The 26,423-nt window shown below is 41.0% G+C and overlaps 2 protein-coding genes across 3 annotated transcripts in view; both read right to left on the bottom strand.

Annotated features, from left to right (window-relative positions):
• Window positions 1-7,000, bottom strand: part of uggt1 (UDP-glucose glycoprotein glucosyltransferase 1) — a 31,283-nt gene extending 24,283 nt beyond the window's left edge. For both annotated transcript variants that reach the window (XM_005723717.1, XM_005723718.1), the window contains exons 1-7: window positions 6,933-7,000; window positions 2,619-2,757; window positions 2,270-2,349; window positions 1,451-1,581; window positions 1,239-1,351; window positions 984-1,158; window positions 108-204 (exon numbers count right to left, since the gene is read on the bottom strand). In XM_005723717.1, the coding sequence (XP_005723774.1) occupies window positions 108-204; window positions 984-1,158; window positions 1,239-1,351; window positions 1,451-1,581; window positions 2,270-2,349; window positions 2,619-2,757; window positions 6,933-6,963 (766 nt within the window). In that variant the 5' untranslated portion in view covers window positions 6,964-7,000. The remainder of the gene's footprint in view (window positions 1-107; window positions 205-983; window positions 1,159-1,238; window positions 1,352-1,450; window positions 1,582-2,269; window positions 2,350-2,618; window positions 2,758-6,932) is intronic.
• A 9,184-nt stretch (window positions 7,001-16,184) lies between these two features.
• hs6st1a (heparan sulfate 6-O-sulfotransferase 1a) overlaps window positions 16,185-26,423 on the bottom strand; it is a 59,422-nt gene continuing 49,183 nt past the window's right edge. The window contains exons 2-4 of the mRNA XM_013908448.1: window positions 24,295-24,517; window positions 22,421-22,669; window positions 16,185-20,326 (exon numbers count right to left, since the gene is read on the bottom strand). Coding sequence (XP_013763902.1) covers window positions 20,015-20,326; window positions 22,421-22,669; window positions 24,295-24,517 — 784 coding nt within the window. The 3' untranslated portion in view covers window positions 16,185-20,014. The remainder of the gene's footprint in view (window positions 20,327-22,420; window positions 22,670-24,294; window positions 24,518-26,423) is intronic.

Genomic DNA, 26,423 nt, shown 5'->3' with positions numbered 1-26,423 from the left:
CTGAAACCACAATCAATTAACTCGATTTTCAAGTCAGGACTCCTCTGGGATTACAACACTGTGGGCATGTGTGTATCGACTGTGTGTCTTCCTGTGAGTATGTACACCTTGGACTTGTGTGTCATCCTTTGCTTTGTACTCCTGGCTTTTGATGGCCAGCTCCACTCCATACCCGGACAGATACACCTTCTTTCCTCTTGACTTCTGCAGAAGAAGAAGAAAAATAAGAAAAGATGGGACATCACATGCTTATAATTGTGTCACACACAGAAAACGCTTAATTGCAATTAATTGCATTTGCAAACAGATTAAAAGACAGTTATGCTAACCTGATGACAAAACAAAAAAAAAAATTTTTTCTTAATGTAAAAAGCTCTGTGAACGTTCTTGTGTTCCCACTTGTAAAAAAAATAAATCCCACTCACATTATAAATGCATGTGCTTGCTGACTATCTTCCATGTGCAGACAACCAGCTTGCTAAGTACTTAAGCCACTAACTGTCCCTGGTCTGGCCCCAGAGCTATATGCACAGAGTAAGAGTTAAATGTTACAGCCTTTCTAGTGCCCAGGACTTCCTGCCTGAAAGACAGATGGTGAGAATAATTTAGCATAATCAGGGGGAGGAAAAAAAGAAAAACACTATCAAATGGATTTGCATGTGAGGGGAAAGTAATCCAACTTGAGAAACTTGCAGTCTAGCATGAGGAACTGGAGAAGCTCTTTTCATCCCAGGTGTAAATGAGGACCGTCTTAAACTGCAGATTTTTTTTTGTAAGACAAGGATAAAACACGGGAGCCCAAAGTAACTTTGGGATTTCACCACATGACTATAAACCAACTTACACTTATAAAACTATTCCTGACATGGAAAACATTTGCTTTATTGATAATTTCACATAGTAGTGACCTAAATACGCTCAATCTCAAACTATCTAATGTGATCTTCTCATTTAAATTAGATTAGAAGTAAAGCAATTCTTACAGGCAGGTAGTGGCGAAGCACGTAGGTCACCGAGCCTTCATTAACTTTGGATAGAATGACTTGGTGAAGCTTCTGGAAATCTGCCGTCCCAAACTGGGCGTAAAGAATCACAACAGGAGCATCTGGATTTGAACCTGGGTATTTATGATCACCTTTAAAAAGATATGGCTTTGTCCTGGAAGAGAGAAAAAAAATTTAATCTTAATAATATAATTCGTAATCCTTTTGCTTTAGATGTATGTGACTTTTTTTTACCTTTGAGGTGCACTTTTTAGGAGTGCCTCTAACTTCTCTGCATCACAGGTCTTCTCTCCGTGGATGCTCAAAAAAGCTGAGCAGCCAGAAGGAGGAGGCTCAGTGGACGCTATCTAAAAATATACACCCAAAAAGCATAATCAGTACTAATATCATCCTACTCACATGTATGCTCAAGCCTTCAAAACAGCTTTAAATTGCCCTGCTGTTACCTGTTGGAAGGAGTGTACTGTTGCAGAGTAAGCTCTCAGTGAGAGTGCGAACTTCAGCATGTTTAACTGGACGGAGCTGAGCAAGGCACTGGCTCTCTTCATGATCAGATCATAGTAGGCCTGATCTGTGTCTGTGTGGGGACAGCAAATGTGCACACGTAAGATTTCGGTGTGGTCTCGCCCCTCCCTAGAGGACCTATTACCCTTCATATTTAATTACTGTAATCTATATTAAATAGCTTTGCAGAATTCACAATAATCCTTTTTTATGTTACACTGGGCTGTGAGGCAATAACCACAGATCTTATCTCGCTTCAGGGTCACGCTCCCTGCAAGAAAACTTTCTTCTAATTCGCTGGGCCTCACAAACGGAAGGTCTGAACAGCAGGTGGACGGGGCTGCTGTGCTGAGAGAATATCTGTTCTCACTTACAACATAAGGTGCCATAATCAAAAAAAGAAGAAAAAACTGTGTTCAGAGCAATCTGAAGCCTGAGTTTTCACTGGGATTGCTTGCACAAGCGCTGACCTCAATATCGGAAAATCTGACCAAATTTAATATGAGTAACCACCACTGGTACAGTATATATAATAAAGAGAATAAGGAAAAGCATAATAGGTCCCCTTGAAATTGTGTTACAGCAGTGCTGGTCTAACTGAGATACACTTTTTATTGTGTTATTGCTCCAACGAGTATGTGGCTAAAACACCGACAATGCAATTACTGCCAAGATGCTGCATACACATCATAAATTCAGCTGCTCACAGCGCAGAAACTAAAAGTGAAATCTTGTCCACAGAGTCCAAAGTTTTACTTTACCGTCATGCTCTCCTTCTATGTTTTGATTGGCCTCTACAAAGTCCCAGAACTTCTCCTGGCTCTCCTCTGCCATGAACTCACTGGGGAAGGAGAATATGAAAGTGGCGGTCTCACAAGCTGGAAATGCATAGTGTCAGCTACTGCAAACAGCACAACACCTAAAGCCCTTAATTATTCACAGTCTTCCTCAAGGACATATCAGTGAGACAGAAGTGTAGTTTAAACTCACTTAGAGGACAGTCACAGGAATGACCTCAGAACACTGATTTATCTATCATCTCCTTTTGAAATGTAATTTATATGTAATGCAGCCAAAGTGCTGCTCCCTTTGAGCAGTGCAGTGTCATACCTGGCCTCCAGCAGCAGCGGTGTATCAGCCCATTTGGTTGTAAGAGTGGTTGTGACAGCCTTTGAGTCCGCACCCCCAGATGCGACAGAGAGCAGCGAGAGCAGCACGATCCACAGAAGCCACATCCTCAAGCCTACACCTGAGGGAACAGAAGAGTTGGGAAGTGAGGCTAAAGATTTCCACATTGCTGTTAAAGTCGAGATCAAAATAAACAGTGTGAATGATAGTATCATCCCGCCCATTGTGCTATGCGGTAGTGAAGAACGGAGCCCACTCAGCCACCAAAGTAGATTATAATGTTATCTGGCTCTGTACGAATTGGCTGAACATCTCACTGCCAACAGAGATAAAACACAGAGGCAGATCCTAACAAACTACAAGCTCAGTGACCACAAAGATGCCATTGAAAGATGAAGACAATAAAAACATGGAAACGGAAATACAACACAATATGTAGCCACTGTCAAACCTTTAATAACAATAAATCATTTCCTTTAACAAATTCAGCTCTGTTTATGCAGATTTCCAAGAATGCAGTTAATTATCTCTCAAATAAAAACATACAGATATAACATACTACAACTACTGTGTATAACCAACATATATTATTAATTGTATATTAATAACATTTAGTTGCTTACACTCTGTCCTAATGCGTTGGTGCTACTGTTTGCTGACACTTTTATATACTAAAGATGACCTTTGAATTGAACATATTTAAACCTTGGTTTTCTTCATGGATGGGGCCATATGGACTTAGGGAACACAGGGATCAAATGAGGCCGTCTATGTGCAGTTCTAACCTTTGTACCGTGGTGCTTTTTTTTTTTTTTACCTAGAATTTGCTTCAAAAGACCCTCCGTAGGATACAACATCTCAACTCAGAGTAAAAGCTCCTGAAACAAGGAAATGTTTCAAAGAGACCTCTGAAGAAAGAGCAACAGCGCTTAAATAGAAAACACATGTTGCCATTTTTACACATTTTTGCTTATCATATAATTTCATTTATGCTCTCATGAGTTCTTGCAAACAACATTTCCAAATGATATTATTTTTAGCAACTTATATTTGGATTTCACCTTAATTAAACACCAAATATTCAGTGGCTGTAAGGGCACTGATTTTAACATAATTGGTTGATTTTATTGTATTTATATTGCACAGCAATATGACAAAAATAAAGTTAGCCTTCCTGAGCAAGGTCGATTTAAGTCCCCACCTCACTCGTTTATTGGTCACAAGCAAAAGGATGAGATGGTGGATGCAAGTGGGAGAAATGAGCTCCCTCAGAAGGGCGGCTGGGATTGCCCTTAGAGACAGGGTAAAGATTTTAGTCAATTGAGAGGGTCTCAGAGTAAAGCCACTGCTCCTTCACATTGAAAAGTGCCAGTTAAGATGGGTTGGGCATCTGATTAGGAAGCCTCCTGGGTGAGGTGGGTATGTCCTACCAGGAGGAGGCCGTGCGGTAGTCTCGGGACACACTGGAGCAACTATATCTCTCAGCAGCCCTAGGAAGGCCCCGGTGTTCTCCCGGATAAGCTGGAGGAGGTGGCCTGGATAGGAGGAAGTCTGGGTTTCTCTGCTCAGGCTGCTGCGCCTGCAACCCGGCTCCGATAAACAGACAACAAAATAAATAGATGGAAGGAGTTAGTTCTTCCTTTGCGGTCTTTTTATGTTAGTCTGTTAACTAAACTACACGCAAAACTGTTTCAGTAGCAAGGACAAACAATTCTTATATTTTAACGGACAAAATCAGAATCAGATAAATGAGCATTGTTTTTGCCTTTGTATGTATTTGTAAGACCACAGTATGGTGGGTGAACTCTAATTTCTGACGGCACTGAACGATCCATTATTCAGTGCCACAGGGTGTGCATAACAGGCTTTTATCAGCTTTCCACTGAATAATATTGAGATCTGATCAAATCCTGTTATTAAATAAAAAGTCTGCTCAAACAATAAATGGTTCCAAGTTAGTCATTTAAAATTAAAATAAACAAAATTAATATTATTGTTTTACACATATGTATGATTATGTGGTCTAGACTTTATAATCATCTTAATAGTAGGACACATTGCGCTGCTTCAACAAGTGTAGTGTCAGAAAATATCCTTAAGACTCCTTATTAACATCGTGATACCGCCTTCAGCAGTGCTGCCGACAACATAAGGCTTGCCAGGCACAGTAGGATACTGATAATTTGCTAAGAAATTCAAACACGGTTGTGAAGTGTTCACCTAAAGCAAGGTACCAGATCATCTCCTCAAGCTGTGCAACTGATTCTACATGTTTGACTACTTAGCAATTATACAAGAATACACATAAATTAAATATTAAAGAAAAGAAACACCTGGTCATTATTTATCACTTCATGGGAAAAAAAACTGTAATTAATCTAAACAAAGCTGGATTTTTAAACATTTTATTCCTCATATTATGCAGAATCATTTACCTGTGCAAGTGTAGCTGCAAATAACATAACACAATGCTTCCTATTCACGATTGTAAAAGTTATATTAGTTATATTTTATCGTATGTTAATATGACAATTTTTCTTCTTGCTTTTGGGATGCACAGCTATTAACCACACAGCAATGTCAGACCTTGCCGATTACCGTGTGGAAACAAAATAACATTTACCAAAGGTGGTGGCTGAGGTTTACTTTTTTTGTGTCTGATCAATTTTTGCCCTGGATCAGAGCTCAACAAAGACAAATAAACAGCAATGAAAAATTAATGAAATAAATAATTAATGCTGGTATCAGGATCATCTGTCAAATTTAAACATCGGTATGATGCCAGGTTTTCCATATTGTTGCATTTTAGAAATATTTTTTTAGGAGTTCAGTATTTAGAAAGGCTTAAAAAAAAAGCCTTAGAGCCTTTAAAGGCCTAAAGAGAATGCACCAGTAACCTTGTTTCTTTGTGTTACCTGGCTCAATAAACTCTAAAAACCTGGTCAGAATTGACAGGTATCAAAACAGCAGTTATCAGCTTTGTCTACTAACCTAGACCTTTCGCCTCAGGCTCTGTGCATGTTCACATATAGCCTGATACTATCAAGTATCATTTCACTCTTCTTCCACACAAAATTGATCAATCGAGTGCTGCCTACTTCAGTCAGAGACATTATTACAGGAACTGGTGATAGAGATCTCCAAAGAATAGACTATAAATATATAATGACAAAAGCCAGCACCAGTAAATGTAAATGTGTCCTGCCAGTTCATCTTTACAGCTGTTCAACTGCTTTTAAACACAAATATCTAATAAGCCAATCACATGACAGAAACTCAATTAATATAGGCATGTAAAGTTCTTCCCCATTCTGATGGCAGAAATGAGGAAGAAAGGGAATAAGACACTAATTACCACTGGTTGTAACGAATGTATGCAGAAGAGCATCCCTGAATGCACAAAACATCAAACTTTAAAGCAGGCTGGCTACAGCAGAAGGTACACAGTGAAAGAATGGACCCATTCTGCATCCTATCAGTGGTTCAGGCTGGTGGTGTTGCTGTAACTAATCCAATATCACAGTAGTTGGAAGTTATCTTGCTATGGTCAATAATGATACTCTGCCTGGTAGAAGGGGCGAGTGTGTTTTCTGGGCCAAAAGGGCGAGTTCAAATACCCTACCACAAAACAACCAATGGGTAGTGAACCAGTGGTTATGTATAATCCGCTGGGTACACTACACTTCATTGAAAGACACCTGGGTGACCAGCAAGTCAAACTCTAAATAACTCTAAGATATAAGGTCTGAGAGGACAAAAAGAAGAGACAAACTGACGAGGAGGAAATGCATGAACCCTTCATCGCCATATCATAACGTTACAGATTTCTTTAATAGTGTTACGCTTAATTACAGCAGAGCAGGATGCTGAGGCTGTAAACAAAACGTGCCATCATTTCTATCCAATGGGAGAGTTCAGCGTGGCTCATCCGTCCAATGAGTGCACAGTTTGGACATCCGGGCTGTCTCAATGACAACCCTCAGAGCTGTCATAATAGTTAACTGCTAATTGTAACAAACACCTCACACGCTCAAATTTTACTGGTTTAACCAGCTCTAATGTCTGCTATATTTACTCTTCAGAGCCCATTCAAAGCCGGAAAACTCACGGCGAGCTAGCGCTACCTGAAATTAATGCTAGCTAACGCCTCCCGCACAAAAGCAAAACTGCCCGATTGCACCTGTTTTTGTTTACTTACACGCACAAATTGTCGAATTCTGTTGAAAAGACAATAAACAGCCTTAGCTACAAGCGTATGAAGCTCCACAACACAGAAAATGAATGATTTAGTCTCACCGAAGCCGGCTCGGTAGCTTCCTGAATTCATGATCCGCTGTGGAGTGGGCGGGTCCTGACAGGCTCATTAGGCAACCACAATGTTGCCTGTTCAAAATTACTGAACCTCTCAGCAATAAATGATTAACTAATAAGACGTGCCTTAGACGGTGAACTGCAAATTTCGCTGATAATTGATTCACTAATTAAAAACAAAGACTGTCAAAATCCTTTTTCTTTTTATATTTATTATTATTGTTGTTGTTAGTGTTGTTGCCTAAAATTATTTTCCTGATTTAAGTAAACTATGTGAAAGGACATTATTTTTTAAAAGTGTAAGAAGTGAGAAGCAGAAAATACATAATTTAATAAGCCGTATTATTAAAACCACTGACAAAAAAAAGCAGCACCCACTTAAAGATATTTGAAAAGAAAGTATTGCCAGCTCTTGGCAATAGCACTAACCAAGGACTTACCATTGTCTCTTTTAGCTTGTTTCCCAATGGTCAGAGGTGGGAAGTAACAAAGTGCTTCAGGTAACAAACACTTTTTAATACGGGCCTGACAAAGGGTGTAATTATCTTAGAATTAAATGGAATTTCCACGTATTATCACCTGGAATTACAATATAATTATATTTACCTACAAATACTTAGTAGTAAATAGACTACAATAAGGGGGTAATAGTTCAAGATTTAACAAGAAAGAAGAATTATAGTGTAAGTCATTTTAAGTAAATTTCCAGGCATTTTGTATGGTTAATTTTTAATTTTACATCTTACAGTGTAAATATACTGTACTTTTTGGGGTGCCGCTGTATTATGTAGTAGCTTAACCTTACTTATACTATATACTAACTAATACTTCTGTGCATCACAGATGTTCCACTATTCAACTGTCCTCCTATATTACATATAAACATGTGATTAAAGACTGTTGTCCCTTTCCTACTTAGAAAAAATTAAAATAAACCCACCAGCAAAAACTGCAGGACATAGGCACATTTGATCTCTATTGTAATGGAGATAGTCAAACTTGAGTTCTTTCTTTCACAATGATCAACCATCAATCAGAACTTTCAAAAGGACTGTGAGAAAACACAAATGATTAACACAAATGAAGAAAGACTCCAATAGAATATTTTTTAAATTTTTAATTGTAATGCAAACTCGAACACAGTTACAATAAACTGCTCTTATTGGCTAAAGACAACGTTATTTAGCCTTTTCTATTTGTACAGTTCAGTCATTTCTTTGCTTTTTGTGCTCTCTTCTTTTGTTCTTAGACCTTAGTTTTAAACAGTTGGCAAGTGATTACTGGAGGTTGCAAAGAGGTGTACAGTGCTGCATCGATCTGCTTGTGATTGCTGTGGTCTTCAGCAGTTTGCATGGAAGATGCAGACATGTCTGTAAACTACTCGCTGAACAGTGTTGAAACTGTTAATGAGACAAGCTGAAATAACAAGACATTCCTAGTCTACGGTAAGAATGAAGTTACAAGAGAATTGATGTGAACTACAAGAGGGACCTGTTTGTATCACGATAGAAGAAATGGATGGACTACATTAGAAAACGCAGGCCAGTTTTTGCTTTTGCTTTAGATTTTGACTTTGTTAACTACTAGAAGACTAGAGGAAATATTAGTTATATTAGTTATATTAATGGAAACAAAAACACACTCGCTATATTTATTTATTTATTTTTCTTTCCTTTTTCTTTTTCCTTATGTATTTTTTATTTATGTTGTTTGTTATTTCCTGTTTTGCTTCTTTTTCTTTTTTTCTTCTTCTTTCATTCTTATTGTATGGATATTTTAGTTGTTTAAATATAGAAAAAAAGAAAAAAAAATATATGTACTGAAAGATAGCTGAAGTTGATGGTATTGTATAGTGATTCTAAAATGTCAATAATAAAAAAAAAGAAAAAAAAAGAAATTACAAGAGAATTAAAAACGTCATACAGTTAGAAGGAAGTATTTATGTGTTGAAAATGTGTTTAAAAACAGTAAAATGTTGTCTTGTTTAAAAAGTGGTTTATGCTAAGTATTTGTCGGTAAATATAATTACATGAGATGAGATGAAAGAACCAAAAAAAGCATATAGTTCATGCATTATTTATTATCTTTTTGGTGCAGATGTACAGAAGTTGTGGTTGCTGTATTACGGCATCTAGCTTATGCTACAAAAAAGGAATGAAAGGGGTTGCTTTTGAAAGCATATCATTTCAACTACAACATTTCCCTGCGTAGTTTTTCTGTGCAGTGTGTCTGCTAGTTAAATGTGCATCTGCTGTGTTTCTCAGAAAGACAAAAGAATGACTGATAACTTTACTCAGAGATGGAGGAAGAACCATCCGTTCTCTTCTGCTCATCCTCATAAGGGTCCTGGGAGAGCTGAAGCCTATCCCAGCTAAATTTTGTAGTTTTGTAAGTTTGTAATTCCTTGCATTTTGAATTCTTGTATTTTTATATTAGTATGACATGAGGTTCAGATAGCTTTTCACAAAAATACCCAGTAGAAATGTCTTCCAAAGAGCTCCTGTTTACTTTTATACTTTGAGGACATTTCAGAGTCATTACTTTTGAATTATTACTTGAGCAAAGAAATTGAATCAGTATTTTAACCTTTATCTGAATATTTTTTTAACACAAGCATTTTTAAGTGTAGAATGCCTGTGCTTTTGCCACCTCTGCCAATCATGCACCCTGCTGTCTCCTGTTACAGTGCTTTCTTTTTTTTTTTTTATATACAGAGGTTTCTCTTGTCTTATTTATTTTTCTTTTAAAAATGCGCTCTTTTCACTTTTCACTTGAGCCGAACGGGTTTGCACACAATTTCGTTCTACTTAAAGCACAATGACAATAAAGATTCTGACTTCTGTTACCGATGTAACTGACACATGCACAAGATGCACTTCATAAAACCAAACAGGACCTTCTTCCATTGCTCTATGAGTGAATTCTGACACCCATATGTCCACTATGGGCCTTTGACAGTGGTCAGCATGAGCAGTCGGAAAGGTCTTGAACTATTCCCAATTTCTTAATATTTTGGATAAATATTTATTGAAACACGAGGAAACATAAATAGGAATACAGTAAATCAGGCATAAGCAGAGTTTGTAAGATTTTAACAAGCTTGAAAGTCAATATTTGGTGTGACAATATTTATTCTTCAACAGGACTGTAGAGCAGAACTCCAGGCAGTCTCTGTGGGCCTCCTTTCTTTCTTGATTCGTGTGTGTCTTGCACATCTTATGATTTTGTGTTCATAGACCATATTGCATAAAAAGAAAATCACTGATACATTCATAAATATGCACGGTTTGTATGGTTAAATAAGTTTTGCTTCGAGTATTAAGTTTATGATTGTATTATTTTCTTAATTTATATAAGAATTCATGATGCTTATGGTTTATAAACAAAGTTTAAAAGTCAAATCTGAGTTTCTAACACGCTATGTCTGCTCCTCATCCTCACCATCACCCTCAGGGCGGCCATTATTGTTCTTGCATATTCACTTCCATCAGCTTCTATGACTTATATCTTCTGCTGCACAGACAGCCTGATGTTGTTTTCAACCTTTTTGGTGCTATGGCACATCAAAGGTCAGAGACTAAGGGACATCGTAATGACTGTAAATAATGAAATCATCTCGATAATAGTCCGTTTAAATAAGTATCCAAACCTATTTGTGTTTATAGACTTGCATCAGTGTAATTATAGTACCTTGGTTGAGTTGGCAGAAGAGCATTATGTTACAATGCATTAGGTTAAATGAGGTTTATGATATGTGCAATGATTTGATTGATAATAGCTATTTTCTGTTAGTGTTCACTCTAACAGTCTTGTGGATATACTGTGTGATTAAGTAAAACATTAAATGGTTTTCGAGGGTGTACACATGTTAGTGTGCTGTCTGATGGTGTTTTATTAGAACTAGAAAAAGATAAATAAATCTATTCATCCACATATAACTGACAACCTACTTTAAAAAAAAGGTTACATTAAAAAGCAGAGTCATTGTGGTATTTTTAAACTACTCTTTCAACTGCTTGAAATTCACTGGCTTCCTCAAAATCTCTTGCTGACCTCATGGCATACCAATTAAAAACTGTGGGCCTAACACAGAATAAAGCTTAATGCTGCCTGACGATGGCTTTGCTAAGTTTTCAACTGAACCTGCTATCAGAACATATAATTCCTTGGAAAAACTGTCAATTGCCACTATATGAGCTCACCTTGTGTCTCATCTTGAATATTTGGAGTCTGTTATTGAAATTAAGGGCCATGAGTTTCAAGTTGTGCTGGGTCATTCTGATAGATATAGAGTCACATCCCACATTGCCTCACTTTCTTTACCAGCTGCTGATAGGTGAACCAACCAACTTAACCTGTTACTCGTGCTCAGCTCACAGCTGACTTCCCTTAGTTTGCTTACTTTCCTCCCTTTCTTTTGTTTTTGATACGTTTTGCTTTTCTGGGAATACAAAGGACTGGACTAAACTATTTTGTCGTACTTTGTAAAGGGTGAAAGGGGCATTAGAAAGCCTACACAATCCTTTTAAATCAAGGTTCAGTCTCCCAACTTATTTATTCAGGCAGCTTAATTATGATGCTAATTACTTGAAACAAAAAAGTTCATTTCAGCCTTGCAAGAGCCCCTCCCGCCAGCATCCCCCTGGCTCGTCAGTTCACTTTACTGCCGCTGTTCTTCAACACGACCTGAAATGTCTTATTCAGCTTTCAAATAATTTCTTTAAGTCGCCTGCAGGAATAGTTCTCCAGGCTTCTTGAAGGGCATTCAAAGCTCTTCATTGGATGGCTGCCTTTTGTTCCGTTCTCTGTCAAGTTGATTGCACACTGCTTCCATATTATTGAGGCCCACGCTCTGGGGAGGCCAATCCATGACTGACAGTGTTGCATTGTTTGTTTTCTATCCAAGTATAGTTTTACCACATTGGCAGTGTATTTGGGATCATTGCTATGTTGAAATATGAAGCTGCTCCCAACCTGCTGCTCTCCTCATGGTATTGCATGGTACATTAAAATCTGACAATGCTTTTTTATGTTCATAATAGACACTCACTGTTGTACCTCTCTCATGACCGTCTCCATACACTTTGTCTATGTCAAATTAGGATCAATCTTTACAGTCCATGACCCTGATCTCACTCAGATACTATACTTGCCCATCAACTTCAAGGAAAAATTGTTCAATTGGTGCCAATACATCCAACCCCTTACACACGTTTCACTATGATAAGACACATGTTTCACTTCCTAATGTTGTGACTGATTAGCATGCATATTCTGAAGTCAAGTCTCCGGTGCTGATCCAAATCTGAAAAACTCACCTGTTGTAGAACTGTAAAAGAGAGAGCATTGTTCAGTGTGTAGTGGCTGTTGAGCTATATGTATTTGGGATTCTAGGTATTACTCTGAAATGCAGCTCCTGGAATTACATATTCTATATGCACAGTGTAATAACCATGGGAAATAAATCCTTCATTCATACCTGTCCTTTTGGTTAAAAGTATTTGTTGTGTGGTAATGAAAAAGTAGATAAACTGAAAACCCTCTTATTTTGAAAGGAGCACCTGGGATCATTTTGTAAACCTTTACCTTGAGTTTGTGCGATATCTTTTAGATAGACAATCCCTGTGGGGCAGATTTGGTAAAATGTGCCAGACTGCCTTTCTACCTGTTGTGTGGTCTTGATAAAGAAGATGAAAGGTACGGAGACAGTGTCCCAGGGTGCAGAGACATGGCTCTTGCGTTTTCATTTACTCGCTCTAGCAGCCTAAATTAAATTGGACAGTTGATCCTCCAGAGGGAGCCGTTCCAGGGTTTGATTTAACATTATATAAAAAGCAGCAACATTAATTATCCTTCTGGTTTTGACCTTCATTTTGACGTGCCCATGCGGACAGACTCGCAAAATCTAACACATACACAGAAAACTCAGCCATATCTCTATTAGGACAGGCCTAAACATCCCATTAGTCCACATAAGTATAGCTAAAACCCGTCTCACACATGCACACACACATTGCCCACAGGGCCTGTTCATCTGTCAGGAAGGTGACATCTTCAGATAAATTATGGGAGATGGTTGCCATCTTCTCTGGGGTCACATTCGAAATGGCGAGCTCGGGCTGTGGGCTCCCTCTCCTCACACTATCGCACGTCAGCCATTTTAGAGGTTGAAAGCCTCGACGGGGGACCAAAACGACCTCAATTAAACCTCCATTAATATTAATACATTTTGTCGTTTCACGTGAGTTGCTGCTAATTAAATGTGTCCCTGACTGTATAATGAGGGTCAGCTGGGGTCACTAACATGGAGCTAATTCACCACATAACAGCGACCAAACACTCTTTGCTGATCTGAGCTCGCTTCCTATAAATACACCCGGAGACGAGGACCGTTTTGTTTACACTCGTACGTAAACATCTGCGCAGGTTCTCAGTCATTCAGGTCACGGTAGTCTCGAGAGCTTGAAAAGAAGGAAGGCAACTGGACTTCATCACCACAGCTTAACTAAACAATGTAGCATATGCTGTGCAGGGCAGTGAGGAGTGCTTGGATCTCTACGCAGGAGAAACTTCACAAATGCATGGTGGTGGCTTACGTCAACCACCTACAATGCATTGCTTCAAGCCCCACTCACAAATTTACCTCAGGTGACGTGAGTAAGTCAGCCAAGGTCTTACAGTAGTTTCACCCTTAACCCCCAGTGATGGCAATGATCCACACCCTCACATGATCTATAATGGGTCAACGATCACCTCTGAAGGGGACAGCCCCCACTAGGCTTTAGCTGGGATTCTCCAGCTTTTAGCTTTAGAACCGAAGAAGCCTCTTGAACGAGAGGTGAAACGTCTCCACAACTTAAAGGTACAATATGTAGTATCTCACCACTAGACGTCAGTAGATTGCAGGCTGGGTGAACTGAAAGTGGATAATCCTGGCTTGGTGGCTACAGTATGACAACTCTGGTCATTCATCTGCAGTGAGTGTAGGCTGTCAGTTCGCTGTTCGCCTCAGCTGTTAATATATAGTCACGTTTATTTACTCTTGCACAGAAACTCTTACATGGCGCTTTCACAAACCGATGCCTGCACCTCTATATTTTTAATTGATTAATTCAAAGTTCATAAGAATGCATTAATTTGTTGGGAAGCCTTAATTACACCCTGATAAATGTATATGTTTGAGTAAAATATTTGCTTAGTCCATTAAAAATGTTCAAAAAAACAACATCCAGGTTCTTTCTTTTGAGAATGCACACGCTTAATGAGCGCATCACTTTTTCCCTGCACTGTAGCATTTTTTTGTGTTCTCTGAAGGATCCATGTGTCACTTAATGTGAATATGTTATCCCTTTTAAACAGCCTTTTAGATCTCATGGGCTGGCCCAGCCCCTGCGGGTTTGTGTCCTGTTACATTTCCCCAACATCAACATTTATCAGGCTTTTATGTTGAGGTTAATAAGTTTGCAGCAGATCAGCTCTTTATGAGCTCCTGTCCCACAGCTCCAAAGCTCCACACACACACACACACACGTGCGTGCAAACAAACATAATGAACACACATTTTTCAAGCCTAATAGGATTGTGAGATCCTTCAGATTGGACTCCCACTAGTGTAAGTCAGCAGAGCACTGCCTGGGAGGTTAGATTCTTCTGTTCAATCCTGCAGTATCACGAGAGGTGATTTGGTGTTGACCTGGGAGATTAGCCAGACGTGGAGTGGAAGGTCAGATAACAGCCCCAGATGGTCCATCTAATCATATTTATTTTATTGCTAAAGGGAAAAATGCGTACTCCCACTCTGGACTGCTGTCTCTCCCTCACCGCCCTCCGCATTCACAATCTGACAAAACAGGGTACTGAAACTCTGCAAATTGTTTGTGTAGAGAGATTTATCCACATTGTATATCTGACGATGAGGGTCTAAGCCATGCCACTGCTGGAAATGACTCAAGCCCGGACACAAAGACCAAACTCCATCGTGACCAGCTGCCGGCGCCAACAGGGCAGTCCTCCAGAACTACAATAGCCTGGCTCGATGCACGTAAGGGAGCAACTCGGTATGAACTTATCTGCAGAATTCCACGCTGAAAATAAGCAGTAATAACGCCAGAGTTTCTTTGTTTGCACGGCGCACGTATGGGACCAGCACTGAGGAGCTGTAGCCAGTTTGACCTGCTAATAATGGACTGCAGCCAGAGTCCGTACAATCAACTTGGAGCTGGATTCCCACTGCAAAAGCGAGCGAGCGCTTTCTCTCCCAAACACTCACATGCACACGTTCAGCCGCACAAAAGCTGTCCACCCCTCTGCAACGGTCGAGCCATTATTGTTTGTTCAGTCCAGCTGCACTTGGAATGACAGCGACCCAGAGCTAGGGGGAGGATTAAAGACTGCGTTCAGTCTAATACACCATTTGCCAGCTGCCAGAGAGGCTTCGCAGCTCTTCCTTTTCCATCCCGCTCTTCTGTTCGTATGTCAGGCAGAAAAAAAACAAAAAAACCCAGCATCTCTTTCCTCATGTCCTACATAAAGACTCTCTCTGATTCCTCATCTGCTCGACACTCTTGCTCTTGTCCGTGCCAGCTTTGATCTCCCTCCAGCCAATTGGCCCTGCTCGTCACTGTCCTGGCAAATTATTTTCTACGCCTGCCTCGATAGGTCAGAGTTGAAGCTCACTGGTGTGTTGATGAGGCAGGGTGGAGGCCTCTCTCCTCTGGAAGCTCAGCCAAGGACACGGAATTATATTTATACAGGCTGTCCTCTTCCTCGCAAACACCCACCTGCCACAGCAGAGGAAGAAGCATATTTGTGTGCATATAAGTGCATCAGGCAGGCTCAGAGTGTCTGCACATTGAATTAGGCTGTAGATCACTGGCGACAGGACTGAGGACCGTCATTAGGTGGGGGAACGGGCATCTTTATGGGGTCACAGTTTTGCAGTTAGTGTAGGCGAAAGGTAAAAAAAAAAGAAAAAAAGAAAGAAATCCTTTAGTTACAAATTGGCCTGTGAATGGGAGTGTGGAAACCTGCAGGTCTCGGCTCCCACTCAAGCTGTCAAAAAATCACTGAGTGTAATTGAACATGTGGCTCGTTTTCAAGTTCAGTACCTTGGATGTAATTTCCAGCTACATAAAAAATAAAAAATAAAAAAGGGAGATATTTTTCATGCTTGATAATAAAGTGACAGAATGGGAAACATCAGAAATGACACGCAGTGACAACCACAACACAGCCCGGTCTGTAAAAATGAAATATTTTAATTGGTGGCTTGATGATTCATTTTTGCAATCATAAGAAACAATCCCAGAAATATGCATACAGAAGGAGCCAGAGACAGACTGCACACCAACTCAAAAACAAAAACAAACAACACACATCTCTATCACACTCTTTAAAAAAATAAAAAGCATGATGCTAGCGACACCCGGGTTGCTTCATTGTCACAAAGAAAAATGCTGTTAAGACATCAGATATACACAGAGATCAGACACAAAAATCTGAGCATAGCTTCAGAGCATCGGTAACTGGAATCATTTCGGTGAAAGGTTTGAGATTTCCTCTCACACTCTGTTCAGGTACGGGGAGTGTTTTTGAGGACTACTACACTTGAAACTGGGACGCTGAAAATGAAACGCTCTTGAGATACAGAATTGGTGTCTTATTTGTTCCGAAACCACTAATGCGGAGCCAGATATTATTGGTTTCGAGCCAAAACATGGACTAATGTGAGTGTGACTCTGAAAAAGAAGTTGTGGGCAAAACGCCCGGAGCTTAGGGGGGGAAAAAAATAAATAAAAATCTCCGGTTTGAAGAATACAATGACTGAGACGGAAAAATATGAAAAAGGGAGCTCTCTCGTTCTATAACCATTTTTCCTCTCCCTAATGCATTACTTTAAAAGAAGCATATTGACTCTGGATGTGTCCCAGTACATTTTCATCATCCCCCCTCGCCCTTGTTCTTTTCTCCTTCATAAATCATCCCTGATTTAAACAGAGCTGATCAAATAAAGAGATCTGCAGGAGGACGGGAGGATCCGGCCTGTTAAATTTCAGCTAAATTGTTCGCTTTGTTTACAAAAAAAATAAAAATAAAATAACGTTAACAACCAGATGAATCATCTTATGTATTTGGATACCAGGAAAGCAGGTTGTTTGCCTGAGGACACAAACAGCGGACTACATTCAGTTTAGATTCTTCCCGTCCCACTTTTACATTCTCTTCGTTTTCCCGCTTTATTGCTGACAGTGTTTGCTTGCAGGCAGGGTCGATGAGGGATTTTTTCCAACTCCAATCCACTTTTAAACCCAAATTCTTTCAAAATGCTTCCTTCCATGCATGTGAAACAAATACATTTATTGTTTCCAGCCTGTAACTCAAGCCTAAAGCGAAATCCCACTGTAGCACAAAGTCTTGATTAAGTGATAATGAACAGATGTAGCTTTGCACCATATTTTTCAGTGAGCTGGGCGCTATTAATTTGATGACCTTAAAGTATTGATTATATTCCTGAGACGTGTTCAGCTAACCAGATAAGTTCCCAGCAGTTATAGAAAGGAAACAATCATTGGCAGAATACAGAAAATTGCAGATATCTCTCAGCTGCTATGGACTTAATGTCGATTAGCTACAGATGACTGGAAACTGCTGCCATTAGAGCCCCATCTGTGACCACGTCAGAGGTCCTACGCAACCTTGGGCTTTGAACTCAAAATCTAATTTTCTTTTTACCTGTGATCTGGATAGAATTTGTGTCTCCAGTTCTCTTTGTGGTGACTCAAGCAGCTACTTACTGTAGAAAACAATAAAATGATGACCCTGGGCTAAAGACGCATTTAAATCCGATCTTTCCACAGGCTTCCTGCTCGACCTGTGCCAGTAGCTGGCACGCTGCGTGGAAATAGTTTTTCAGTCTTCCCCATGCAAATATTTAACTTTTCAGTTAAAAAGCTGACCCCTGTGGGAACGTGGAAAAGCCTTTGAAGATACGGCCAGCTGCTGGATAGCACGTTTGGATTCCCTCCTGCAGTTTGCATACATAACGCTACATGACCAAATCACTGAATAACATAGAGGGGAACTAAGGTCACAAAAGGAGAAAAATCCCACTAAGCTTACTTATGACTGATTGACAAAAATGCACATTAGGATTTTAAGTGGTCGTACTGATAGTCTTTATACGTAGCCTCATCATGGGTAACAGACAAAAAAAAACAAGGGTTACGGACAGGTCGCGGGGGAGGAGGAGAGGGGAGGGGAGTATTATTGGCTTGCATCACTGTGAGGGTCGCACTGCTCTGACATGCTGCCCTCCACAAAAACAAAAAAGGCATTATAATTGGTCATGAAGCCACTCACTCGCAAAACTCATCGCACATCCTCTATCGGTCAGTCAGGCACACTATTTACAAAGGCATACACATACGCCAATCAAAGGCATACTGTGCATACTATTTACACAAACACACGCACTCTTGCAGAATTGCACTCATCCACACAGACTCACGAGTAGTCAGAGAAATTACTGTAGTGTAATGCAGACATAGTATCAGCAATAATTATGGTGACTATGATTCCCAGTACATAGAGGCACTGCTACCTCGCCCTGTCCGTTCTTCAGGGTAAAAAGACAGCTCCCACTAACGAACCGCGGGTCACCGGCGCTGTGGGCGCCCTTTCAGCAGGTAGGGCGGAAGCTTCTTTGAGACTGCTACTTTTACAACGCAGTCAGAAGGTAAAAGAAAGAAATGGGAATAAACGGTGAAACTGAAAATGCCACCCACTGCATTAAGAGCTCACATTGCCATGGTGACCAGAAGTTCCATGGCTCCCATCTCAAGCATTTGTCTGAGTTAAGGCTTCCAAAGCGCTTGCCGCTCACACAGTTCCTGGTAACAACCTGCAGCACACTCGCTCCTCTCCCCTCCCTTTGATTTCCTCGCACCTATGTGAGATTCTGCGCTGTAATTGGCTGTCATTCTCTGCAGGATGGAGACCAAAAAAGAAAAAAAAGAGAAATAATGAACTTATCAAGCGACAAGGGCTGTGGAAACCTTGACTAGAAAAACAAAAAACAAAAATTCCCACCCCTAAGAAGCAAGGCTTCAGTAATGGCTATGGTCCATAGTACATCAATCTAATCCATTTGCTTTGACTTATAAAACAAATAAAAATAAAGACATAAAGGAATTACTTTTCTTTAGGCAGCAATGTTGGTCTCAGTGTTATTACAATTGTGCTTTTTTAAAAAAAAGCATCAACACAGAAGGAAAAATACAAATAAATTCATCCTAAAATGAGAATGTCACTATTTCATGGCCAAAGCATGTTCATGGGTGAGATGACAGATTTTTTTTTTATTTCATTTTTTTATTTGTAAAGCGGAAAGCTTTTATTACACAACTTTTCTTTCCATCTTTCTGGGGCAGTCTCTGACGCACCTTTTTCTTTGTTCGGCCCAGCAATCAGCGCATTTTCATTGCTCTCCCAGTTCCTTTGAAATTGGAGAATCCAGGAAGTAGACTGGTCCTTTATTTTCTCCTTTCTCCCCCTTTCTTTCTTACTTTCTTTCTTTTTTTGCAAGGATTAGCGGGAATTCACAGACTTAAATTCATTTTCTCATGCTCCATATCAGGCCATAGAGACGGAGAGGAATACAGAAGGAGGAGCGGAGGCGGGAGTGCTGGTTGGGTTACTCAGCTGTCAGCGACTTTTAAAAATATCTCTCCTCTGCTCAGTCAGTAATGATGATGGGAGAGACAAAGAAATGCACAGGGGAGGAAAGGTCAAGCAGGCGCTAATAACAACTGGGCAAACCTCAATAATGTGAGCTGATGCAATCGACCAAGCTCAGGTTTCCATAGCAACCCACTCGGATTCTGATTCCCGCAGCCCAACTCTGGTAAAGTCGGTTTTCTTTTTTTTTGTATTTTTTTTTTCCAGTCAGTCGGGTCTTTGAAGCAGGCGCCACTTTCTGTGAGTGTAAGTGTGTGTGAGTGTAAGTGTGTGTGTATGTGTTTGCATTTCACATTACATATGCATGTCTGTTGTTTGTTCTCATTCTTCTGCTACCAGCGGTTGATGATCTGGTTCATGTAGTCCTCAGTGGGGAGCCTGCTTCCCGCCTCCTCCGTTCTACCTCCCTCCTCGCCCTCCTCCCGCTCTCCGTCCCCGTCCTCCAGTGTCGACACCAGGCTCTGCTGGCTGCGGGAGGGCCACAGGCTGATGCCCAGGCCCTGGTGGCTCTGTTGCATGTGGTTCTTGATGCGCTGCTGCCGCCTCTCCTGCTGTCTGGTATACTGGTAGCGCTGCTGGAACAGGTCCCTGGCGTAGTCGTACAGCTCCATGTCCAGCTCGTTGAGCTCCTCTATACGCTGGACCTATTAAGAAGAGAGCAGGAGAAATTTAGCTGGGTGGATGAGATGGAGAAGGGGGGGTGAACAGGGAAGGCTTTTGTTAGCTTTTCTAGAAGTTTCAATAGCTCCAGGATTCTTCTTAGATTGCACTGATTTCTAATCGGTATTGTTTCCATAACATTTTTATAGTTGACCTCTCACTCTAGTTTGAGGAACCAGAAAGGGTCAGTCATGGCGGACCTTTTTGGAGCACAGTGACCTGACTGCGTCACGCTCTACCTTGTGCTCTGCGTCAAGGACGGCCCGGCCGCTTGCTGATAATGCAAAAAACACAAAGTGTTCCCTTATCTGGAGTGTTGATGTAGGCGGGAGTAAAAAGAAAACTCTCTGTGGAGGGATGAAGGTCAGAACACAGTGATCATACTTGACACGCGGCTCATCTCCCTTTTTTGGTCAACTAAACTCACAGGGGAAGTGAGATGGATCACAAGTAAGGCCGATATGCTTGGAAATGCATGGAGCTGAATGTATTATCACTTTAGCCATGGTATTGGATTGCTCTGGGATTGATGTGGAAGCCTTAATTTCTTCATCAACTTGTGTCCACTCCTAACCCAAACACTGACTCTGGGGACACAGGGATATTTCTGTGATTAATGACCCATCAATACTGCTCAATATTACAAACTCAGGCCCAGAAAGTTCCCAAAACACTCAAGGCACAAGCCCAGAAACTAAATATAGTCTCAGTTTCCTCCATGCGATGCTGGGAAAGTTTCAAAGTTGGAATTGCGAAAATATCCCATTGTGACATTTGATCACATGCTTTATAGCGCGTCTGCAGAGAGAGGGAACTGAAAGAGAATGCATCGCCAGCGTGGAGACAACAGAAACACGTTGTTTGGTTGTGCCATGCAGCTGGCTTTGTAATCTGCTGTGTGCAGATTGAACATGGAGGTGGGGTGTGTGTGTGTTTAATTAAGAGAATCCCTTTGAAATCTGTGATGGAGTGCTGGATATCATTTGCGAGCCATGTGTGGGATAACAGGGGGAAGCGACGTGATGCGTCGATGTTAGAAAATCTGAGGCGTTTGATCAGCGGCGTGGGGGGGACACCAGCAAAAAGAAAGCCAGGGAGAAGGCGCACGGCTATCTGAGAACAGGCGTCGAATTATTTAGAAACCAGTTTCAAACAAAAATGACTCACTGAGATCTTGAAGGGATGAGGGTAAGAGTGGGCTTTCAGCAGCTTTAGAGGAGAGTCTAAAGTAAACAGTCTCCGCCAAACCTGCTGATATAATTATTTGAATTCCTTTAAAAAAAAAAACTTATTTAAATAATTCAGCTTCGCAAAGATTTAAACCAATTTTATAACCTACTTTTTAAACAAAATGCGACACAAAACGCCACATCTGTCGGACTCCAACCTGTCACAATATGACATTTCCTCCTTTCCGTGATAATAACCAGTGGGTCCACCTTTCCACAGCATCTGTCAGAAGCATATTTTATATTCTCTGCTCAAACTGGTTTTGATGTATAAATCACCAGTCTGCTGTATACTGGAGGATTTCTCTTTTCTTTCTTTCTTTTTTTTAAGATGAGAACTGAGCTTAAAAACTCCCACACAAGTGTGAAGAACATGTTTAAAGCTGCTGTTTTCTCAACAGCAACAGTCATTCCAACTCATTTCACAGCAATATCAGACTGCAGACTTTTCTCTCCTTCTCTCTTTTTGACATTTCCCCCCCTTTCTTCATTTTTCGTTTCAGCTTATTGTACTTCTTCCTTTTTCTTCCAGTTTCTATTAAAAAAAAGTATCTGCCAAGTAATACAAATTTGAACGCAATGAGAAATAAATCATCTTAAAATAGAAACAGCGTGATTATAGTATAAGCTGCTTTAAAATAATTGCCAGAAAATTCTTATTTTTGAACAAATAAGAAAGAAAGGAATGTAATTTTTATTTAACTTTTGTTTGTTAATTTTTGCTACATCTACTACTTTTGTTACTTTTGTGCAATTTATTTAGGTTTTTCAGGGGAAAAGAGAACTCTTATATCAAAGATGATACATCTGGCATTATAGAGTTACCGGTAAATACAATGTTGCACTTACCGTAGTGTTGTCCAGGTCCACCCCTGCAGCCCGCGTGCTGTTGTACTGCATGAAAGGCCTGATGAAGCGCAACCTGAAGGTTCGTTCAAAGAGGAACTGTGTTTTCCTCTGGTACTCCGTCAAGCCAAAGAAGGCCATGTCTCGCAAGTTCTTCTTGGCAGACTCCAGGAGAAGCTGGGCCCTCTTCTTCTCTGGAACTGTGGACATGTTGTAGCAGCCTACGAGACTCAGGTCCGCCAACATACGAACCTAAAGACGGGAGAAAAGGACGTGAAGGCGGCTGTGCGAGCCCATGGAGTGTCTGTCACTCACTGCATGTGCAACAGAATTTATGTAGGTGGTACAAATATTACTTGGATTTTCACTATTCATCGTCCAGCCTTGATCCTGAAATCTTTGATTTTGCCGGCACATCATATGTTATCTTTAAAATGTTGGTATCAGTAACAAATTTCCCTCTGAAATTCCAGTAGCAGGAGCAGATTAGAGCCAAGAAAATTTTGCTCCAAAGTGAGAGATCACTTCATTACCAAGGGTATACGGGGGGGCTGTTAAAGTACAGTAAACAAACAGACTGGACATAAATTTGGATTCACTGCATGCACCATAGCCCGCTGGTCTATCAGGATTCCTCAAGTATGCATGTGTGTGTGTGTGTTTGTGCGCGCGTGTCGCATTTATAAGTCATAGGACCCTGAGTAATAACACCCCGAGGCTCAGATGAGATAAGCTGGCCAACACGTTGAGGTGGGAGACTGAGATAGCATGAGAAAAGGAGGTGCGAATTTGAGGTGTTTATGACCAGAAGGCAAACTCCTGACGGTGTACTAGTAAATGTGTGTGTGTGTGTGTGTGTGTAAGAGAGAGGGAGAAAGATCTAGTGTATTTTCACTCATGCAGATTTCATCTTACAAGTGTACCAGGCACTTTTTATATGTAAGAAATGAAATAAAGTAGTAGTAGTAGAACTTGTTTAACTTTAATTCAAGCCAAAGTGCATCTTTGCTGGTGTTTTCAACATCTGTACAGTAATTCTCACGGTGATGAAGCAACCTGATAGGAGAGAAGTCAGGCCTGGTGATGTGATGCAAGTTTGATGGACCATTTTTGACCATTTGTGTGAAAACTGTTAAAAAAATCTGTATCTATAATAATATGAATGTCCAATTTCTTTTCAAATATCAGTATTGGCCTTAAAAATCCTATATCGGTCAAGGCCTATTACAGTGCACAGGTTTAACTTATTTTATTGCTTATTTTTAAAAAGTGACAGCACACAGTTAAAAGTATTTGCACAGCGTCTAATTTGCATCCGTTATCCCTGGACAGGTGGATAAAAACAACCACACTTCAACTGAAACGGCACACAAGACTCTGCACAAAAGTCCATCAGTATTAAATTATGAACCAAATCAATGGATACAAAGGAATAACTCCTGGTGACACTTTTGTGCTGACTTTAGACAACGTTTGAGGCTGGTTTTATACATTACAAAGCTTCGTGATTCCATTATGTTTATGGTATGGATTTTTGCTTCCTCGCTACTTTTAATAAGAAAGCAAACTGAGCTTTTTTAAACTGTGGTACCCGATCACCAGTCGCTACCACTGCCAGGACAGGCCACACATCTTAGAGGAGACAAAGCAAGACTACAGACAGTTTTAAACATCAGGAATAAATTATAGTAAAATAACAATCTAGCTCTATGAGAATTTGCCAGTACACCTTCTTGTGTGTTATGAGGTAAAATAAAAAAGAAAAACATGGTGTACAGAAACTTTTCCAGTGATTTGAGACATTTGGTGTCTGATGTTCTTAAAGTTATTGAGATTAAAATAAACATTGATGCTTATGATCCCCCCCCCCTCTGTACCTGTCTGTTATTGGCCAGGTTGTAGGGACAGTCCATGAACTGTTGCAGGGTGCACCCCGACCAGTCGGACCCCTCGTAGCAGGAGGGCAGCTCCTCGGGCGTTGGGGTTCGTCCATCGCACATGTGCAGGGAGGTTTTCCACGTGGCGCCCCGCTGCACGTGCCTCCACTCGCTGAGGTAGCGAGACACGGGGTCCCTCAGCAGAGTGATGTAGTAGAACTTTCTATTTGGGGACAAGGATGGAGCAAAAGGGAGGAGAGAAAAAAAGCAGAGGTTACCTCAGTTGTACAGAACATTTGGTGTATGCACAGTTAAAGTCAAAAGGTAAAAACCCTCAATGTTAGACATTTAAGAGAATCAGCCTCGTGTGATGTTGTTTTAAGGGTGCAAAGTGAATTTTATTCGCCTCTTTACACGCATCAAGTATGCCAACAAGAACGCTAAATCAACACGCAGTTCTTTAGCCGACCATATGGTGGCACTGTGTGCAATGGTTTCCCGAAGCAGTTCATTGTGCATGCTCCTAACTCAGGGCTTCACACTGAGCTTGTCATATTTAGTACCACATTATTTGCATTTACTAGAAGCAGCTCCGTGTTGCACAAAAGAAATCTGGGTGGAAGACTGGAAGCCAAACTGCAAATGAGCACGGGAGGAGGAGGAAGTGAGCGAGAGAGTTGATTTGTAAGGCAGAGGGATCGGGTCAGTGTTGGGGCCATGCTGTGCAGGAAAGGAAACTGCTGGCACAAGCACATCTCATGTGTGCAGCACACATCTCCACGCTGCAAACATCCTTCTGTCTCGGGCTCCGACGCACGCGCGCGGCAAACATCCTTTCCCCTTCCTTCGCGCTTGCACCAAGTCTCTCTGAGAGATGACTCATCCCACATCTTGGATTTGGATGGAACCATTTCTGTGGTGTTTGTCTGTGCGTGTTTGTGTGTGATGTAATGGTGCATAGCACAGTTCAACATCTCTCTAGAGGGGACACTCCCACCAGAGTGGAGACCTTTCTAGGCCTTCACACTCCAGCTAATTACTGCAGTCTAATCAATCAACACATCCTCATTAACCAAAACGCACACATATAACCCACGTGTGTATGCTTATGTGTGACTATGTGCCTGCAGCGTGGCTCAGAGTGGCGGTATGGATTTGTCTGGGCAGCAGACGCACGTCAACTGTCAAAAACACACACACGCAGAGGCACACACGCTGCCCTTTTCCCCTGGGCCTGCATCACATCAGAGGAATGTTTGCAGAGGGAATTTTGTGTGCTGACAGAACTCTACGAAATCGCCTGGTTCACACACAAGCCGCCTCTCATATACACACAGAGTCTCTGCTTTCATCGCTAAATCTTGGGCTTCACACTACAAAGCTCGCCTGGCGAGAGAAGCGGGACTGCTGGGTGGACACAAAGCCCCAAGTGTCACACAAACAGTAGCAGTGTCTGGCTATTAAAAAGTGGCAACATCCCTGAAAATCCAGCAGCACTAGCAGCTGCAGCAGGAGGAGGGAGATCCTGGACAACAAAACAAATAAACCCAAAATCTAGCCACAGCTGAGAGATAGAGCATCATTATAAAGACAAAAAAAACCTAAATCCAGCAGTTATGAGGCGATCCCGGACAGCTAAAGAAAAAAAAAATCATCTGGGAGACCCTGCACGACAAAACAGCCACACCCCGATTGTAGCTGCAGCACAGAGACATCTCTGCAAATGAAACAAATCAAGTAGCGGCAAGGGGGGGGGGATCATGAACAATGAAACGACTAAACCCTCAATCCAGTGGCAGCTGGGAGATCCCAGGCAACGAACCAAACAGACCTTCAATCTCGGAGACAGCGGGGAGGTGGAAATCACAGCCACAGAAACAAGAATCTAAACTCTAAATCCCATCACCCTAAACCTAAAATCTCCCCCACCCCACCCCATCGCACCCATCTAATCAAAAACAGAGGAGAGGCACAGTCAAACTGGAGCCTGCAGGACACCTGAGTACATTATAGAGATTCCTGCGATGACATTATCAAGATTCCTAACACTCCCCAGAGTGAACTGTGTGTGTGTGTGTGTGTGTGTGTGTGTGTGTGTGTGTGTGTGTGTGTGTGTGTGTGTGTGTGTG

This window comes from Pundamilia nyererei, unplaced genomic scaffold, assembly GCF_000239375.1.
Source record: "Pundamilia nyererei isolate P.nyererei 1_Seehausen unplaced genomic scaffold, PunNye1.0 scaffold00010, whole genome shotgun sequence".
Classification (NCBI taxonomy): domain Eukaryota; kingdom Metazoa; phylum Chordata; class Actinopteri; order Cichliformes; family Cichlidae; genus Pundamilia; species Pundamilia nyererei.
This window is presented reverse-complemented; position numbering and strand designations above follow the sequence as displayed.